Here is a 16,528-nt window from a genome sequence, read left to right as displayed (position 1 = left end):
CACAGAGGTTTTATCTTTGCTGTTCTTTTTAATGTGCTTATAATGTACTATGTGTGATTTTTTTTTCTTTGTAAGTTCTTCCCCCCTGGTACAACCCCTGATGTCACTGTTATTTGATTCTGGTGTTCTGCATCTTGTATATACATTTTTCTAATTTGGGGAGGGGAAGGGAAATAACAAAATGTTGTAATAAGGATATGGGATGACCCATTGTAATAATGAGATGTACAAGACACTATGTTGAAATGAACTTTACAACTTTGGGAGGGGAGGGAAGGGTGGAGGTAGGGAGGAAAAGGATGGTAGGGGAAAAAGAAAGGAGGGGAAAAAGAAATGAGTCCATTTCCTATAGAAAATCAAATATACAAATTAATTACAATGTATCTTTGTATATTAAATAATAAATGTTTATGTTAGAGATACTTTTAAAATCACAAGTCCGAAGTAAGGAATTTTTTTATTTTTGCCAGTCCTGGAGTTTGAACTCAGGGCTTGGGTGCTATCCCAGGTAAGCGTCTTTTGTCAAGGCTAGCACTCTGCTACTTGAACCACAACGCCACTTCTGGCTTTTTCTGTGTATGTGGTACTGAGGAATTGAACCCAGGGCTTCGTGCATGGTAGGCAAGCTCTCTACCACTAAGCCATATTCCCAGCACAAGTAAGCAACTTTTAACCCAGTTTCCTTATGTAAAAGGCTTTAAAAAAAATAGGTAATTGCTTTTAAGTTTTAAACTTAGAAACTTGGAAATTACATCTCATATTGACACTATAAAGAAAATTAGACACTTTTTATTTAAGAAAGTTCATCATAATTGGAGGAATTATATGCATAATTAAATATCAGCATTATTTTCTAAAATTGTCCATTAATGTTTTCAAATGCAGCCATACCTGAGTGTTCTGACTATACAAACATATCCACTAGCAATCAAAGACTCACAAACATTTTACGGTGCTTCTTTAACAGACTATGATATGAAACAGCAACAAAACAGGTTAGGTTACAGGTTACTTGAATTTCATGATGAGTTGATCTACAGAACTCCCAAATCCACAGGAACTAAATCTTTGAATTTATTTTTAACAAATGAAAATTATGCTTTTTCTTGTTATTTAGAAAATGGTTATCAAGCCTTTATTGTAAGGGTTAATCCAAAAAATAATATCCTATTATGCACCAGGCAATATGAAAATAATGGTTTACAGATATCTGTCCAGAAGATAAAGAGAATCATGGTTTTCTTTTCCACATGGACTTCCTAAAACAAAGACATTTTCAGTTTAAAATCAGATAAAGTTAGTGGAAAATTACATCTCTAACTTAAGAACATTAACTTCTTTAGACTAAAAAAAAAGAAAACTAATAGATAATTATAATCAGTTTTAAAATATGAGTAATAAAATATGCTTCTTTTGGGGAAAAGTCTTGATTCACTTTTTCATTCTCACAGCTGCTTCTTTGCTTCCTGTTATTGGGAGGACAATTTCTGATTCAGTTCCAATGCCCTTCTGTCCTTATGAGTTTCAGCATTCTTTACCAACACCTGTGGGAAATCACATACAGGAAAATTATTTTATTAAAAATATCTAAATTTAGATTTCAAAGGTACTAGTTTTGAAAAAGGCAAAATCAGAAAAAAGGTAAACTATGAGCAATCTTTCAGCTGCTTTTGCTGAAATAAATTGTTCAAAGCTAATATAAACAATATTAGTATAGATGCTTACATTTGATTATCAGTCCTACAGAAAATTAAATATTTTTCAAGATGCACTGTATTTATAAATAAACTGCTTTATTACATGGCAATTCCTTTGCACAAAATATCAAAAAGAAAAAGTTTCTAAAACCTCTCCTTTCTTAAAATGACTACTTTATGTATAGAACTATCCACATGGCATTGCTTCAATTAAAGCCACACCTTAAGATGGCTTTTATCAAGAATCTTACCATTACTTTTTTTTTTTTTTTTTTTTTTACAAATTTACACAAATTAGGAGATTCAATCCGAACTGATCATTTAATTGCTAACACTGCTAAAATATTTTTTGGTTGTTCACTGTCAAATATTGTGAAAAGTCTGAGATTTTGTTTTACTTGCAAGGTAACAAGAAAAGACTTGTCACAATTTCATAATGTTTTCAAAAGACCCAGGATTTCTGGATGGACACACAAGTTCTCATCTTTGCAGATGGAAACCCTGAGCCTGGGCATTCTTTTATAGTGGGCAGTTTAATGTAGCTAAGTAATGCATTATCTGTCTCCTAGGAGGAATTGCATTATGACTCTGTTCACTCTACAAATATCCTTGAAAAGGTAACTCTGAAGCAGGACATCCTTACGCACCCTGCTCTCAAGATGCATGGTGAACTAACTATAGCAACTTTAGCTCAACACCTCTCAGCTTCTTAAAACCTCAGCATATCTGACTAGTAAATTTGCCATGTTCTTTCTGGTTTACAATAAAACGTTACAAATTAAGCTGAATGTTGTTTGTTCACACCAACAATCCTAGCTATGTAAGAGGCTATGATCTGACGGCCACAGTTCAAAGCCAGCCTGGGCAGAAAAATCTGTAAGACTCTAATCTCCAATTAACCACCAGAAAACTGGAAGTGGAGCTGTGGCTCAGTAATAGAGTGCTAGCCTTGAACAAAAAAAAAGCTCAGGGGCAGTGCCTACGCCCTGAGTTCAAGCCCCAGGACTGGTACCCCATGTCCCCTCCACCCCCATAAAAAAACAAACAAACCTGCAAATTAGACAAGCTTTTTAAAATTTTACTGTACTTTCACTTAAGGAAGCTTATAAAGAAGTATATGAGGATGGCTATAAACCCTTTACATTTACTACAAGAAAAAAATCAAGAACACTAAACTACCACCTATAGTTAGTATCCAACTACGGAGAACATCACAACTGACCATGATTCCAAGGTTCTCTTTCCTCAATACTTACTGTTAGTTTAGATTCTAGGGCTGAAATAGTTACGATCAAATAAAATCAGTACAGCTACGCCATATAAACGTACCGAGAAAACAGCTTTTTCTTTCTGCAATATTGGCATTTGATCCACATTCTTCTTTTTTTTTTTTTTTGCTTTATTTTTTGCAGAAGGTCTTATGTTTTTGCCATGTTTAGTCTCTAGTCTTAATCCCCTTATGCTTCCTACATATAGTACTGTAGACACAAATCATCATTCCTAGTTTATTGGCTGAGATGGGGTCTTTGTAACTTTTTCCCCAGACTGGCCTTGAACCGAGACCATCTCAAGCTCTGCCTCCTGAGTAGCTGAAATTATAGGCAAGAGCCACCTTGCTTGGACTACACTATTTTTAAACAGAACTGTTAAAGTTCTGTTATTTATATCAAAGAACTCTAGCTTCTAATACCAAAAGGGAATTTTATAACAAAATGATGACACTAGGAGCTCATGACTGTAATCCTATTACCCAGGAGGCTAAGACCTGGAGGCAGCTCAGATAGAAAAGTTAGAGATTCCATTTTCAACTAACCAGCAAGCTTAGCTTAGTAGTAGAATGTCAACCATGAGCAAGAAAGCTGAGTAGGAAGGAAAAGCCTTGACTTCACATCATAGTACTGTACTCTGTACAGTACTATGCACTACATACCTATACATAATCATTTCTCTGCTTTTAATAGTTGTAACAAATCATAATTGTAGTATTTTGTTGGACAAAGAATTATGAGACTCATTATTTAAAATCAGCCTTAAAAGGGAATAATTTTGAATAACACAGTAACTCTAAACCCCTTAGTCTAAGATGAAATATTTTAAATAAACTCAATGCCTTACATCAATGAGCTCATAGTCGTTTTTGGCATACAGGTGTCTCAATAGGTACCAACGTGCAGTTGAAACAATAGATTTGGGATATCCAGGCTGATACACTACTCTCTCCAAAAGGCGTCGTGTCTCTCTGGAAGAAAAGACATTTACATTGAGTTCAAAGCTTATAAACTGACATGAGGTATTTTATATACTATATTCTATTTTATATACACATACATTTTTACAGATGTGTTACCTGATTACTTCATAATTTTTATTGTAATAATAATAGTAAGTGCTCATTAAATATTTATTATATACTAGGTACTATGCTAAGTGTTTTATACACATGATCTATTTAATAGTCACAACTTCATTAGCTAGCCATTCATTACTTCTGACACTAAGCAAATTAAGTGTTATTCCAAGCAGAACAAAGACAATTCCTATATTTCATGAATATTTCTCTAATCTTTTGAAAGCAGGAGAAAACTCAATTGAATAACCAGTCAGGCAGCCAATAATACAACTGTGACATATATACAATATATAAACTTGTATAATAGGCTGATTTACAGTGATGATGTTTTCATTCCTAATTTACAAACACCTGTGACTCAAAACTTCTGTAACAGTGGAAACAACATAAATAATAGGAACTTCACAGTGACCAAATAAAAGGATCTTATAAGTAACAACTGGTCTGAGGAAAGAACTAAAGAACTTGCCTTAAAAAAGCTTCTGCACAGAGAATACACAATAAACGCTCCATTTCTTACACTGCACACTTAATTTGGCCTGTTTTGGAAACTGTTACAAATTATGGGACAAAAAAAAATTATGGGAGGTGTTGACAGGATTATAGGAAAAGGGAGCTCTATCACTCATAATGTGCATCAGCAGAAAGACTTCATTAGAATGATCATAAACTAAAACATTCCTTGGTGAATTTCTCACACAAAAGATGTCTATAAATAAATATTAATAAATTGTGCTGGGCTTCCTGATTATCCATAGTCTTAATTCTACCTTCAGCTCTATTTTGAATTTTTTTTGCTCTAGTTCAGTAATGCCTATTATATTTATTCCTAAATCATTGCTTTGTTGGTAGAACTAGATGGTAATAAGAGTACTAATATGCTCTTATTTTCTTCACATTCATTTTGACTCTATTTCAATCTCCAATAAAATATTGCTACAATTTAGTATGTGCAGCTTTTCTAAATAGGAAGCCATATTATACTTCAATGCTTGTCTTTTTAATATGTATTATTTCTTCTATGGTGCATTACACTAACAAGAACTTGTATTTATATAACCCTGAAGTTGGGTTTCTCCTGTTGTTTTGTCTGTTTCGGGAATGCTCTTCACATTGCTCACTCATCCTCAAACAGTTGAAGCATTATCAGGCCAAACCTCTCATATTTAAATCTGTGTGCCAAATGTTTTGTTAAACAAATATGAAATGTTCTCTCCCTCCCTAGATTACTGGAATCAGATGTTCCAGAGACGACAGAATAATCCCAAAGCTTGTTAAACTAGTTTGTTAAACTTATTATAACTCTTTCCTGGATTTTTCCTAAAGGCTTTCACTAAAGAAGTTAAAAAATAGAAAAAGAATTGATTCTTTTACCTTGCCCCCATTTTGAGGTTGAACTGTAATAAAGCTTGCAGAAGGACAGCCAATGGACAAAAGCAAAGTTTCATGGCCTCAGTTGTAGCTTCTTGAACTAGAGATGGCCAGTGATCGCTAGAAATATTAGCCTGTAAATACGTAAGATATACATTAACTCAAAGTCTTGACATACTTTCTTTAAAACGCAATTACCTTCATTTATTGCTGTTCTACTTGTTTAAAACACCATACAAATGTTACAAGAAACGTAATTACGAAAAAAGGATTTGGAATCTGATCCCTCCCTTTAAGGAGCTACAAAACAGGTTCAAAACAGGTTAAACTGAGATAAAGGAAGATCTCAAGAAGGAGATACTGTTTTAGAACACTAAAATAGTGATTTTTTTTTTCTATTACACTACACAGGGAAATAAAATTAATCAGCTAGTTAAGTCTTTAGTTTACCAAATACATGAAACTCAATTTAACACAACTGATTCTTTCTAATGATGATTACAACTGTAAAGTGTTTTCAAGAATATCTGACAAGAAATTTTGAACTAGAACTTTTTTTTCAGTATGAGATTAAACTTGGGGCCCTTACCACTTAAGCCATGCCCCCAATCCTTTTGTTTTTCAGATAAGGTATAAGTTTTTTATTTTATTGTTTTTTTTTTTTGCCAAAGATTGCCTTGAACCAAAATCTTATCTCTACCTTCTGAGTAGTTAGGAACATGCCACATCCATGAGCATTTTAATAAAATCACAATATACAGTGTAAAGCTTAGCAGAGAGAAAAAAGTAGATTAAAGTTAATAATATAGAAAACCTGAAAATATTACACCGTACAAAAAATTTTCATGCATTTAGCTACAATGGTAATATGCATTATGTTAGTTTTGATACAAACTACCTTTACAATTTGCACTGATTCAAAAATAAAATGCTTAGGTATTTTGTCAGGTATATCAACTAAAGTTTTTTGTACTTGGTAAATAAACCCAAGAAGAAAAATATGCACTAAGATTTTTTTTCATTAAATATCCAGATTGTAACCAAGATTTTGATTAAATACAAGGTATCCACAATACATTTTTAAAAAGTCAATACAATATAAAAACATATAGTCCATTTCTCATTTTAATAATGTTGATAGCAAATCAATACATACTCCATTTCAACTATTACATTTTAAGAAAAAAAAACAGAGCAGTATTCTTGAGTGCTGAATAGGCAACAATAGTTTGTGTGATCAAGGAAGAAATTTAATGAATACAAAAAGGGAGATCAGAGGTTATTAAGCATCTCCTGTAAATATGCAAGCAGTGATAACAACTATATCTAACAAAGAAAACAAGGAAAGGAACATATTAATAAAATTATTTCTAACACATCTATAAAAACTAGCACAAAATTCTCACTGATGTTTTTAATAATGTACTCTATAAATTCTAAGAAATAGTATAGACCTGGGTGCTGGTGGCTCACGACTGTAATCGTAGCTACTCAGGAGACTGAGATCTGAGCATCACTAAGTTCAAATCCAGCCCAGGCAGGAAAACTCATGACACTCTTATCTCCAATACCACCAGAAAATCCAAAGTGGTGTTGTAGCTCAAGTGGTAGAGTGCTAGCCTTGAGCTGAGGAGCTCAGGGACAGCGCCCAGGCCTGGAATTCAAGCCATACAACCAACCAAAAAAAAGATATAGAGTATTTTGTAAGGTTAACTCAAAGATGATCAGCAACAATGAGATGTACAAGTCATTATGTTGAAAACGAACTTTACAACTTTGGTGCTGGGGGGAGTGGGGGGGTAGGAGAGGATTGGGGGGCAGGGGGAGGATGGGAAGGGATGGGAAGGGGAAACAAAGGAGGAGGCTACAATGCTTGATAACAAATGTACTCATTATCTTGCCCATGTAATTGTAACCCCTCTGTACAATATTTTCACAATAAATAAATAAAAATAAGAAAGTATTACAATTTGTAGCAAGCATACTCAACAATGTGATAAAAATGTACTTTATTTTTGTCTCCTCATCTCTTTAAAATTAAATTTGAGACCTACTTCGGTCCCTGAATATAAATTATAGTAGGCACCATAACTCATATAATCATTTTTCTCACATTCATTCACAAACACATCTACTTTTCAACATTTCAATCTTCATGCAAAGGTAACATCTGTACCCATTTCCCTGACTCCCTTAGCTCCCAGGTGAGACTGTGGTTATGGGTAACAGTGAATGATGCTTCTGTTCTCCAAAGTTCCTATTGCTTCTTCCTAATCGTAGTTTCAGGGCTCCTACTGGAATTTCAGAAGTTTGTGCTTTTGGTGTCACTGCATGGTGGCATTAAACTATTTAGGCCTTACAAATATTTAACGCTCTTTTTTCTTACAGGCATTATCAGAAATCTCCATTCATGGGCTATTAGTTATCCATCTGCAGGGCCAAAGAAACCACTCAGTGTAAAATATAAGGACTAGACCTTTGATTAAAAATTAAGAATTTCAAGATGGTAGCTCCAGAGCATTAAACCATAAGCGGAACCCTGAGTAACCCATGAGATGCATGCTCATGAAGCTGGCCTCTCCTCATCTACAGTTTCACTAACCTAGGCAAATGTAAAGATGCTTGTTGACTTAAGATGGAATTAAGTCTGAATGAACCCACTAAAACCTGAAAATATCAAGTCTGAATGCATTTAACATACCTAATCCACCAAAACATTACGGTTTACCACACTATAGAGTATTGGTTGTTTATACGCATGTCCATATGGTAGGACAAAAACCATGATTGGCTCAAGAGAGAATTATACTGCACATCACAAGCCCAGGAAGAGATCAAAATGCAAAAAATTGGAGTAGTTTTTTTTTTTTTGTCTATGTTTTCTTTTCAGAAAAACTCAGGATTGCATTCTGGGTCCCAATCCTTTTTGGAGTGTTTATTTTTCTATTGGATCTTATGCTTTTGCATGAGCTAGCCTTGAACTGCAATCCTCTTAACTAGGTCTCTGCAAGAGCTGGGGCTACCTACAGTGCAGACTACTATGCCCAATTTACTGACATAGTGTCCTGCTAACTTTCTATAGAAGTTAGCCTAGTACCATGACCTTCCATCTCCACCTCCTATGTACTTGGGATTACAAATGTGAGCTACCACATCCATCCTCCTTGAAGTTTTGCTGAATACTTAGAACCATTAAAGATTTTTAAAAAACACAAAGTTGAACATCTTAAGTCAGGGACCATAGGCATTCTATTCCATTTATTTTCCACATCCTCTATTCTGCTGATATTGCATCATTTCTTGGGACAGATCTAGCTCACAGGATCTAAGAGAAAGCCTATGTGGTCCTCTCACACTTGGTAAAGCTCAGTTCTAGACCTAAAACACTCTTGCTGATACCATCTGCTACAGCTCTCCTTCACTCCCTCCTCCCTGTACACAGCTGATATTCTTGCCTACCTTGGCATTCTCCACTGTTAATCACTCTCCTTAAGAAGCAAGCAGTCACTTCCTAAAGCTTAGTAATTCTCTTCTTCATATTCACACCTCAGACTAAGAGCTTCTCCCTCTGAAAAACATTAGCTACATAGCTGTATGTTCTTAGACATGGGCCTTCAAGTCCTCAAAAGGACATATCAAAGTCTCTCCTTTCTCTCTGGTAGCAGCCCTTCTGTGTGTATCTATTTAAATGGGCCAAGTAGAAATGGGGAGACAATATCTCTATTCAAAGAAATTTCTTCCCAATCTTTTTCAACTATCTAATGCCTTATAGGTTCATCTGTTTCCAAAAAGCTGTACCACAAGTAGGATACAATATTGCCACATACCACCATGTTTGTTGCTGCACTATTCACAACAGCCAAGGTATGAAAACATCAGATGTCCCTCCAAAGACAAATTATTCAAGAAAATGTGTTTTTATACCCAATTAAATTTTTCTTATTCATTAGGAAGAATGATTATTATATCATTTGCAAAGAAATGAATGTACTGAAAAAAATTATGTTAAATGAAATCAGGTCCAGAGAGACAACAGATACATGTATTTTTCTCATGTGTGGAAGCTACATTTAATTTATAAATATACAAGTAAACACATATGAGGTTGTATGCAACTATACACAAACATTCACTGAAGAATGGTATTTGCTGGGGAGAATTCTGATGATGTAATTTCTTAGAAAAATGAACTCATAGTCCAACAAAATTAATTCCAGAAAACTGGCACTTGAAAGATGTTGGGAGAGGTCAAGGTGAAGGGACAGATGAATTAAGAGAAGAAAGGAGGGAGAATGCAGTCATAATATGTAATGCATAGTCAATGAAGCTAGGAAAACTGAGAGGAAGTGTTGGGCTGGGAGAAACAGGGAGAATGATGAAATAGGTGACCTCAATCAAGATGTCATTGTAAAACATCGTAATTATAAACTGATTTGTTGAATATTAACCCCCTTGTAAAACTACTGAAAGAAAATAAAAGTTGTAATTGTAACCCCTCTGTACAGTATTTTCACAATAAAAAAAGAAAAGTATAATTTTAAAAATCGCTATCTTCATCTGTTCTAATTTTGGAAACTGGTATTTTAATATCTTCACATATACACACAGTCTGTTGTAAATATGATAATTTTAATATACCTCTCCTCACACTGTAATCTGTTTACTACAGAAATGACATCCCCTTTATTCTTTTATAGTAACTACTTAGTTTCAATTTTTTTTTAACAAGAACACATTAGACTTGAATATTGCTTTAAAGTTGATAAAGACATTTATAAAAGCTACTTCATTTTGATATGGATAACAATCCCACAAAAGGCAAAATCAGTATGCTTATCTCCATTAGCACAAATAAAGAAGGAAAGGGGTTGGGAATATGGCTTAGTGGTATAGTGCTTGCCCTGCATGCATGAAGCCCTAGGTTCAATTGCTCAGTATCACATAAACAGAAAAAGCTGAAAGTGATGCTGTGGCTCAAGTGGTAGAGTGCTAGCCAACAGTGCCCAAGCCCAGAGTTTAAGCCCTGGCACTTGCAAAAAGAAAAAAGAAAGAAAGAAAAAGAAAAGCTCCAAGTGGTTCAATGGGTAGTAATTAATTTGTAATAAATAGTAATTAATAATTGGTAACTAAATAGCAATAAAGAGAAGGTATATTTTTGTGTGTGACAGGACTGGTATGGTGGGGGCAGGTGTATGTGGGAATTACTAAGCTACAAGCTAGTTTCCTCATCTGTAAACCAGGGTTAGTGTAACAAGTGATTGTATAAAGCACTCAATCTAGCTGTATCTAGCACAAACTAAGTGCTATATGTGTTTGCTATCTATTTTTTAAATTCCAGGTCAGATTTAATTCCTAGCACTAAAAGTCCAAATGATTCTATAAATAACAAATATTAAGTTAGGCTAAAGGAGTATCTTCTTCTTGGGTTCACATACTCAAGGATACATTATGGCACTATGTGTGGTTTCCATCTGTTCTTAAAGACCTACAGTGATGGTACCAAAGCCAAAACAATTCTGTTCTTATATTGATTTGTCAAAATACCTAAAGAGAATAAATCTTAATGAATTACTAAGGCAACAGTAATTTCAGGCCCTCTTTCTTTTTTTTTTTTTTTTTTTGGTGGCATTCATGAGGCTTTACTAGAACTCAAGGCCGGGGTGCTATGTCACAGAGCTTTTTTTTTGCTAGCACTCTTACCACTTGAGCCACTGCCTCATCTTCTGGCTTTTTGATGGTTAATTAGAAATAAAAATTTCACAGAATTTCCTGGTGGAATGGTTTTAAACCACAATAATCAGTTGTTAGCCTCCTGAGTAGTTAAAATTACAGGTGTGAACTCCTGGCACCCACTGACAACTTAGCTTTTAATTATAAAATATAAATAGGATGAGAAATTCAAACATTATCAAAAGATAGGAAAAGAAATTTTTTCTTATATCATCTCTTAAAAGACTCAATCCTTTATCCAAGGTAACTGTCATCACATTTCTTATGCATGTTTCTGTGTGTTTATAAGTGTACATGTATATGTGTGTGTGCTAAACTACACCTAGTATATGCCATAAATACTGCTCTGCAACTTGACCTCACACCACTTAAACACGTCTTAATTTTCCCTACCAGTGCACAGACTTTCTGATTAATATATATAAATTGATACCAGAAAATAAGATGCCAAATTGCAAGTCTCTAGAAATTCCTCTTAAAGAAAGTCAGATTAAGAAAAAAACTAGCATGTTAAATATTAGCATCTTTGTCACAGATAAGTAATAGAGTTCAATTCTTACTTAAATCCAAAGAAATAAAAATGTATATTCTGTTATATTTCAGCTTTTAAAATTACCATCTTAGGGACTTCTCCCTCCAGTTATGATGTTCTGCAACAGTCTATGGAGTTATGCTACTCATAACTCTCTCAAGAACCCAAAATACAAAGCTTACCAAGAGGCCACAACAGAAGACAATGAAACAATAGAAATTCCAGAATTACACTATGTGGAATGTTATTTTCATATAAAAAAATAGGAACCAGTCAAGTTTTAAGATGATAATTATAACATTACCTTACCATACACACTTCTAATGCAAGCAGTGCTAGTTTCAACAGACTTGAGAGCTTCCCACTCCAACTGCTCTGTTGGGATGCCACTTGTAGACTCTTTCTGTAACACATCTCTGCAGCACTCATCATTCCTTGGGACTGATAGACCTGTGCCAGCCACTAATAACAGAAAGGGAGGAGAATTGTACAGGATTTTTGTTTAGCACAGTCAGATTCAATACTATAACAAGCTCACCTATCTCTTCTAATGTTTTTTAATTTAATTATTGATAACCTTGATTTAAATTACCTATTGAGAAGATTACAGTCAATAATTGCAAAATGTACATTCTTTCCAAGTACATTGGCAATACTGACCACATGCTGGGTCATAAAATAAATCACAAATTTCAAAGAACTGAAATTTTTTATAATTTTTATAATTAAGTGGATTTGAGCTTGAAAGTAGTAAAATAAGTCTAAAATAAGTCTAACTGTATGGACAGTGGGCAATATCTGTAATACCAGCTACTCAAGAGGTAGAGATCAGGAAGATCACACCTTGAGGTCAGATCAGACAAAAAGTTAGCAACACTTCATATCAGTAAATAAGGTGGCACATGCCTGTCACTTCAGCTACACAGAAGGGATAGATAGGAGGAACATGGTCCAAGACGGATCCAAGCAAAAATGTATGAAAAATAACTGCAGCAAAGAGTGGAGGTGTGATAGAAAACCAACAAGAGCAGGATAAAGTGAGAGAAATGACCCCCAAACAGAAAATTAGATAATCATAGGAAGAACCCAGTAGGCATAGACCTTAAGAAGGTGAATAACATGGCAGGAGCTACCAAACACCTCTCAATCCTAACTCTCAATATTAATGGACTTAATTCTCCAATTAAATGACATAGATTGTCTAGTTGGATCAAAAGCAAGATCCTTCTTTCTGCTGCATTCAAGAGACACACTTTGCCCACAAAAACATATTCTGAAAGTGAAAGGCTGGAACGAAAATCTACCAAGCAAACAGCCCCCATAAACAGGACGGAGCTGTAATCCTAATATCAGATAAAATAGACTTCAAATTAAAATTAGTGAGAAGAGATACAGAAGGCATTACATACTAATAAAAAGGATATCTCTAACAGAAGGATATATAATTCTAAATATTTATATATAATTCTAAATATTTATTCACCAAATACCGAAGCACCCAAATTTACCCAAGAAACACTACTTTCCCTAAAATCACACATAGATTCAAAGACATTGATTGTAGGTGACTTTAACACACCACTCTCCCCACTGGATAGATCAACCTAGCAAAAACTCAACAGAGAAACCTCAGTTCTAAACAACTGCATAGACCAAATAGACTTAAGAGACATTGACAGAATATATCACCCAGCAGCATCAGATTACACGTTCTTCTCACAGCACATGGAATGTTCTCTAAATAGACCACTAAATACATCTGTCCAAACTCAGAAACATTGACTTTATTCCCTGCATTCCTCAGTCAACAAGGTAATAAAATTAGAACTCAACACCCAAAACCACCAAAGAAAATCCTGTAACACATGGAGACTGAACAACACACTGTTGAACCACCAGAGGGTCATGGAAGAGATTAGAAAGGAAATTCAAATGTTCTTGATATTTAGCAAAAATGAACACACAAATTACCAGCTCCTTTAGGACACAGCAAAGGCAGTACTCAGAGGAAAATTTATAGCTCTGAGTTCCTACATTAACAAACTGGGAGAAATCTCACACCAACAATTTAATGCACCTGAAGCTCCTTGCAAAAGAGCAACAAGCCAAACCCCAATCCAGTAGATGGAAAAAAATAATTAAAATTAAACCAGAATCAAATGAATTAGAGTCCAAAAAAAAAACATGGAAAGTATCAACAAAGAGTTGGTTCTTCAAAAAAATTTAAAAAATTGACATACCCTTAACAAATCTTACCAAAAAAGAAGAGAACAACCCAAATAAACAAAATCATAGATGAGAATGGAAACATCATCACAGAAATAACCAAGATTCAGAACATTTTAAGGGAATACTTCTCAAATCTTTATGCTAACAAATTTGAGAATTTGGAAGAAATGGAAGAATTTCTAGCAAATATTGATATGCCCCAAATAAACCAAGAAGATTTAAATCAACTTAATAGACTCATATCAAGCATCGAAATAGAAATAGCAATAAGAGACCTCCCACCCAAGAAAAGCCCAGGACTGGATGGATTTACAGCTGAATTCTACATGGCCTTCAAAGCAGAACTCACACCAATATTCTTCCAACTCTTCAATGAAATTGAAAGAGAAAATTCACTACCAAACTCCTTCTGTGAAGCCATCATAACCCATCCCAAAACCAGCCAAGGATTCATCAAGGAAAGAGAACTATAGACCCATTTCTTTGATGAACACTTAAGCAAACTTCTCAACAAAATTCTGGCCAATCAACTTCAACAATTCCTCAAAAAAATCATACATTATGATCAAACAGGATTCATTTCAGGGATGCAAAGCTGGTTCAATTATACAAGTCAATTAACGTAATTCATCACATCAACAAAACCAAGAATAAATAAGAACCACATGATCATCCCAATAGACATAGAAAAAGCATTTGACAAGATCCAACACACTTTTATGATGAAGGCTCTGAGAAACTAAGAATCCATGGAACATTCCTCAATATAATAAAGGTTGTGTATGACAAACCTACAACCAGCATTATACTTAAAGGGGAAAAGCTAAAGCCATTTCCTCTAAATTTAGGAACAAGACAAGGATGTCCACTCTCTCCATTCCTCTTTAACTTAATATTAGAATCCCTAGCTAGAGCAATAAGACAAGTTGTAAACATAAAGGGGACCTAAATAGGGAAACATGAAGTAAAACTCTCCCTCTTTACAGATGCCATGATCTTATATTTAAAGAATCCCATGGACTTCACTCCCAAATTACTCAAGCTTTGGCAAAGTTGCAGGGTATAAAATTAACCCTCAAAAATCAATGCCTTTTCTGTATGCCAATAATGAGAAGAGCGCGGATGAAATCAGGAAAGCAACTCCATTTGTAATAGCCCCATAAAAAAGAAAATACCTAGGAATTAACTCAACCAAAGAAGTGAAGGACCTCTATGATGAAAACTTTAAAAACTTGAAAAAGGAAATTAAAGCACAACTAAGGAAGTAGAAAAACCTCCCATGATCCTGGATTGGGAGGATTAACATAATGAAAATGGCAGTACTGACAAAGACTATCTACAAATTCAATGCAATACCCATCAATATCCCAACCTTATTCTTCAAGGAAATTGAAGAAACAATCCAAATATTCACATGGAACAATAAAAAACCCCAAATAGCAAAAGCAAAGCAATCTTTACCAGAAAGAACAGTGCTACTCTACTACCAAGCTATAGTAATCAAAACAGCTTGGTACTGGCACAAGAACAGACCTCAGGACCAATGGAATAGAACTGAAGACCCAGAAATGAACCCACAAACCTATAGCCACCTAATCTTTGATGAAGGAGCCAAAAAAACAGTTTGGAAGAAAGACAGCCTCTCCAAAAAATGGTGCTGGCAAAACTGGTTAAACACCTGTAGAAAACTAAAGTTAGATCCTTATATATCACCCTGCACCAGAATCAACTCCAAATGGATCAAAGACCTCAGAGTAAAAGCAGACACCCTGAAAACATTACAGGAAGGAATAGGAGAAAATCTAGGGCTCCTTGGCGGAGCCTGAAATTTTCTTAATAAAGACCCTGAAACACAACAAATCAAAGGAAGGTTGGACAAATGGGATTGCATTAAACTGCAGAGCTTCTGCATGGCAAATGACATAGCTAGCAAGATCAATAAAAAGCCCACAGATTGGGAGATCTTCACTAGCCATATAACAGACAAGGGCCTCATATCTAAAATATACTTAGAAATAAAAAAATTAACTCCCCCCAAAACAAATCCTCAAAAAACTGCCCGTTTAATAAGTGGGCTAAAGCCTTAAAGAGAGACTTCTCTGAAGAGGAAATAAGAATGGCCAATAGACACAAGAAGAAATGCTCAACTACTCTGGCCATAAAAGAAATGCAAATCAAAACAGTATTAAGATTCCACCTTATCCCAGTTAGAATGGCTATAATCAAGAAATCTAAAAACACCAGATGCTGGAGGGAATATGGCCCAAAGAGCATGTTACTGCACTGTTGGTGGGAGTGTAAACTTGTTCAACCACTCTGGAAAACAGTATGGAGTTTTCTCAAGAGACTACACATAGAGCTCCCCTATGACTCAGCAATCCCACTTCCGGGCATTTACCCAACAGATCACAAGGCCATACTAAAGCTACCAGCACAACTATGTTAATCGCAGGATTATTCATCATAGCCAGGATATGGAACCAACCCAGATGCCCCTCAGTAGATGAATGGATCAAGAAAATGTGGTGTGTTTGTGTGTGTGTGTGTGTGTGTGTGCTTCCATCAGAAAAAATGATGTAACTGTAACCCCTCTGTACATCACCTTGACAATAAAAAAAT

General features: G+C 34.9%; 1 protein-coding gene across 1 annotated transcript in view; it reads right to left on the bottom strand.

The window, feature by feature from the left end:
* Nucleotides 1–773: 773 nt before the first annotated feature.
* The window catches only part of Ttc37 (tetratricopeptide repeat domain 37), an 87,259-nt gene continuing 71,504 nt past the window's right edge, over nt 774–16,528 (bottom strand). The window contains exons 38-41 of the mRNA XM_042691098.1: nt 11,990–12,142; nt 5,422–5,552; nt 3,813–3,936; nt 774–1,544 (exon numbers count right to left, since the gene is read on the bottom strand). Of these exons, the coding sequence (XP_042547032.1) occupies nt 1,470–1,544; nt 3,813–3,936; nt 5,422–5,552; nt 11,990–12,142 (483 nt within the window). The 3' untranslated portion in view covers nt 774–1,469. The remainder of the gene's footprint in view (nt 1,545–3,812; nt 3,937–5,421; nt 5,553–11,989; nt 12,143–16,528) is intronic.

Source organism: Dipodomys spectabilis, unplaced genomic scaffold (assembly GCF_019054845.1).
Source record: "Dipodomys spectabilis isolate Male_0828 unplaced genomic scaffold, ASM1905484v1 ptg000140l, whole genome shotgun sequence".
NCBI lineage: Eukaryota > Metazoa > Chordata > Mammalia > Rodentia > Heteromyidae > Dipodomys > Dipodomys spectabilis.
The sequence above is the reverse complement of the archived record's forward strand: the minus strand, read 5'-3'. Positions and strand labels throughout refer to the sequence as shown.